Here is a 3777-nt window from a genome sequence, read left to right as displayed (position 1 = left end):
TTAAAGTGCGGTGCCCAGAACTGGACGCAGTACTCCAGCTGCGGCCTGACCAGTGCCGCAGAGAGGGGGAGGATCACCTCCTTGGACCTGCTTGAGATGCATCTGTGGATGCACGACAAGGTGCAGTTGGCCTTCCTAGCCACCTCCCCACCTTGCTGACTCATGTTCATCTTGGAGTCAATAATAACTCCCAGATCCTTTTCCTTTGTTGTTGTTGTTGTTGTTACTACTATTACTACTATGATTTCAGTAGCTTCCTCTTGATATTTACCAGTGGCAAAAGATCTTTTATACTTGGCTTGGTCACGTAGATGTAACATCCCTTGCAGAAAACTGCTGCCAGAGCACTTTCCACTGCTATCTTTTTGTACTGCAGCGATTCCCCTGCCCTGCTATCCTCTCTGGGCATAGGAAGGAGACAGCTGAAGAGGAGGGAGATGCTGCTTCTGTAGCTCTGGCTTGAGATGTTATTTTGTGTTTGTTTTTCCTAATAGTGTGTGTGCTTGTGTATGTATTAACCAAAGGGAAGTAAGTTAATGGGCACTTCTATTACTCTAGCCATGAGAGCTGTACATACAAGTGTGTTGGTTAGAATCTTCTATTTTTACCTTCTTTCAACATTATAAGGGGTAACAAGCTGATTTTTCACTTGAACTCATCCTCATTTTAATCAGTTTAATATAGTGGATTTATTTTTAGATTATAAATTGGAAGAAAATGCATTGCTGTCAAACGCACAATGTCTTAAATATACAACACCAAATTTGTATTATGGTAAGAACACTCTTATTTTACACATGATTGTAACCTCTTCCTAAATATACTAAATTCTTCCCTTGTAGGTTGGAGTTATTGATTTTTCCATGTACTTGAAGGATGGGAACAGCACAAAGGGCAATGAGGGGTAAGTACAAGGTCAAATGTGTGTGCTTTTTTTTTCCTTGGGTTATTTTTGTTTTTTCAGTAGAATTTTAAGCTTACCCCATAATCCAACCTGCATTTTAACAAAAACAGTATGGTTTTCTTGACTTGCAATTGAATTCTGGTTACAACATACAAATAAGAAACTAACAACCAGAAGAAGAGGAAAGATTCTGCAAAACCTATGCTTCTTTATGCCTGTATTGATGTAACTACAAATTAACATGGGGAGAATTTTTTTTTAATAAAACAAACATTCTTTATCAGAAGTAAAAGAAAGTCTTTCTCTGCAGCTCTTTCAGTTTAGGAACTGAGGCTGCTTGCAGACATTTAAAAAAACCCAAAACAAACAAAAAATAATACTTTACCAAAAGAAGCAGCATGTTACTTTTAACCTGGCTCTGTAGCCTCTGTAAAGATCAGGTGCTTCAGCAGGGCTTTTTGGTGCTGTTAACTAAAGCTTATTCAATGAGCTATTAATTAAAAGTGCCAGAAAAGCTCCACAAAAGTGCCCAGTCTTTACAGACGTTGGGCAAACCAGGATGAAGTAACATGCTGCCTCTTTTGGGTATGTACAGGGCTTGGCTTGGGAATGCACCCAGTTTAAAGTGCTGTTTTTGGGAGGTTTTTTATGTCTGCAAGCACCACAGGTTTTTTGTGTACTCTTTTTTTTTAATGGTTCTGCAACCAGCAGGGATAGGTGCTCGGCCTCCAATATCAGTATGTGATCCATGTTGAATACTGTATTTACCATAGTTCCCCCTGCTCCCCCTTGTACCTGCCTTATGCAGGCTTGGGCCTCTACCACTTCTGTCCCCACTCCAGTCTCAGGGCCCCTTCCCCCACCACCCCCTGCTTACCTTGCTCCAGTGCTGGCAGATTCCTGTATCTGTGCTGCAGCCTGGTGTGGTCCCAGTGCAGTCCCATTGCAGCAGCGCAGTGTCCGTACTGCTGCTACAGGGCTGGTCTGGGGCTGTGCTCTGCGCCACAGACAGGAGCAGGGATGGAGCATGCTGGCATAGAGCAAGGGTAAAAGTGGAAGTGGGGGGGGGCAGGTGGCAGGTGTGGGCCTGAGGCTGTGGGGAGGGGAAGTGTGGGTGGGTCAACTTTTTTTTTTTCTTCAAGTATTTTTTTTCTTGTATTTCTCACTTTCAAAATTATTGTTTTTAATATTTCATGCCAAACAATGATGGCTTCAAAGTTCTGTTTACAACTTTAATTGAGAAGGTCCTGGTGACATGACTGTTTTGTTAAGCAGCCCTAACGCTCAGTTATTTTAATTTTTTTGTGCTAATCGATATTGTCTTCATTTTTTTTTTTTCCCCCCAGCAAATCTTGTAATGGAGATTTACCAACCTTTGTTCACCTGAATGTTGCGTTGGTAACTTGTCTGAAGTCAAAGGGCTGTAACTAATTTTGCAGAAAGGCATAGCTTGTTAACTGTCCTTCATTTTTTTTAAATATGCCTGTGTATCACAGGGAGTCTTCTGGACCCAATGGAATTGCCCTACTGTGGTTCATATGGTTTTCTACTTGGCTTAAATGAACCTTAGATCATAGGATCAAGGGTTGTAAGAAACCTCAAAGATCTGATCGCCCTTCCTGCCCGAATAGAAAAATCATGCTTCTAAGTTGCCCCTGTCCAATGCTTATACAGCTTCTTTTTGAAAACCTTCAATGAACTTTCCCCACAGCTTCTCTGGGTAGTCTATTTCATTGCCTCACTGTTCTAAAAGTAAAGAGGTTTGTCCCGATACCTAATCTAAATCTATTTTGTTACAGTTTAAAGCCATTGCTTCGTATCTTGTCTTCTACAGCATGGGAGAACTGCCCAAGATAGAAATGTGTAGTGGCCTATTAGGGCTATCCTACTGAGATTTCATTTAAAGCTTTAAAGATAACTATCCTTGTGCTTATGACTTGAAGGGGAGGGTTGGGAGCAGCTTGTGGTTCAACGTAGGCAAGATGTCGCTTCACTTTCTTATGTTCTCTCTTCTGACGAAGTCCCCTCAGCGTGGGACCACAACTACTCTGGGCTCTGTTAGGAATCCCTGCTTTCAGAGACAACCTAAGCAGTTGGGGAGGGGGGGTCATTCTTATTAGGGAAAGGCTGGATGGGGTCAGCCTGTCTCTTGCTAGTAGTCCAGTGCTATCAGGTCCTCCATTCCATATACAACCCTCAGGGAAATAATGCAGCTAATGAGTGTTCAGGTGATTAAAGAATGAGCTGGTCCAGGGCTAATTCTTTTATTGCCATGAAACTGAGAGAGGTTGAGAGAAATGCATTTGAGGAACATCTGACTCTTTGTTGTTTCCAGAGATGGTCAGATTACTGCTATTTTGGATCAGAAAAATTATGTAGAAGAACTCAACAGACACTTAAGGTAACACATTCATTTCTGTTATGCTGTCATCTAAAAGAAATACAAAGTGATTGGTTTCTTTAAATATAATTACAGTAGTTTTTTCTCTTTGATTTGACAGTGCTACTGTGAACAATCTTCAGGCAAAGGTTGATGCTTTAGAAAAATCTAACACTAAACTAACTGAAGAGGTAGGTGTCGCAGACAAGGACATTTTGTCATTGTCTTGTGGAGCCTGTACTTAAAGCAGAGGTGAATGCGAGTTTGTACTGTGTAATACACTGGGAATCTGAAACAGGTACAAAGTGTGCTGACAGCTTTTACTGACTCAACAATGAGGACAGTCGGCAATTGTGTGAATTAAAACAATTGCCTGCCCTTCTACCCCCTCCCCTCAGCCTGCCTGGAGGCTGAGAAAGGGGCATAACTAGGGGACGCCAGCCCCTGCTCCCAGCTTGGGGGGGTGGAGCCAAGCCCTGCTGTAGGCTTCCTG

General features: G+C 42.2%; 1 protein-coding gene across 1 annotated transcript in view; it reads left to right on the top strand.

Moving 5' to 3' along the window:
- The window catches only part of RUFY3 (RUN and FYVE domain containing 3), a 118831-nt gene that overhangs the window by 70069 nt on the left and 44985 nt on the right, over positions 1-3777 (top strand). The window contains 3 exon segments of the mRNA XM_019516771.1: positions 843-904; positions 3240-3305; positions 3406-3475. Coding sequence (XP_019372316.1) covers positions 843-904; positions 3240-3305; positions 3406-3475 — 198 coding nt within the window.

This window comes from Gavialis gangeticus, unplaced genomic scaffold, assembly GCF_001723915.1.
Source record: "Gavialis gangeticus isolate Ggan-Ray unplaced genomic scaffold, GavGan_comp1, whole genome shotgun sequence".
Classification (NCBI taxonomy): Eukaryota; Metazoa; Chordata; order Crocodylia; family Gavialidae; genus Gavialis; species Gavialis gangeticus.
This window is presented reverse-complemented; position numbering and strand designations above follow the sequence as displayed.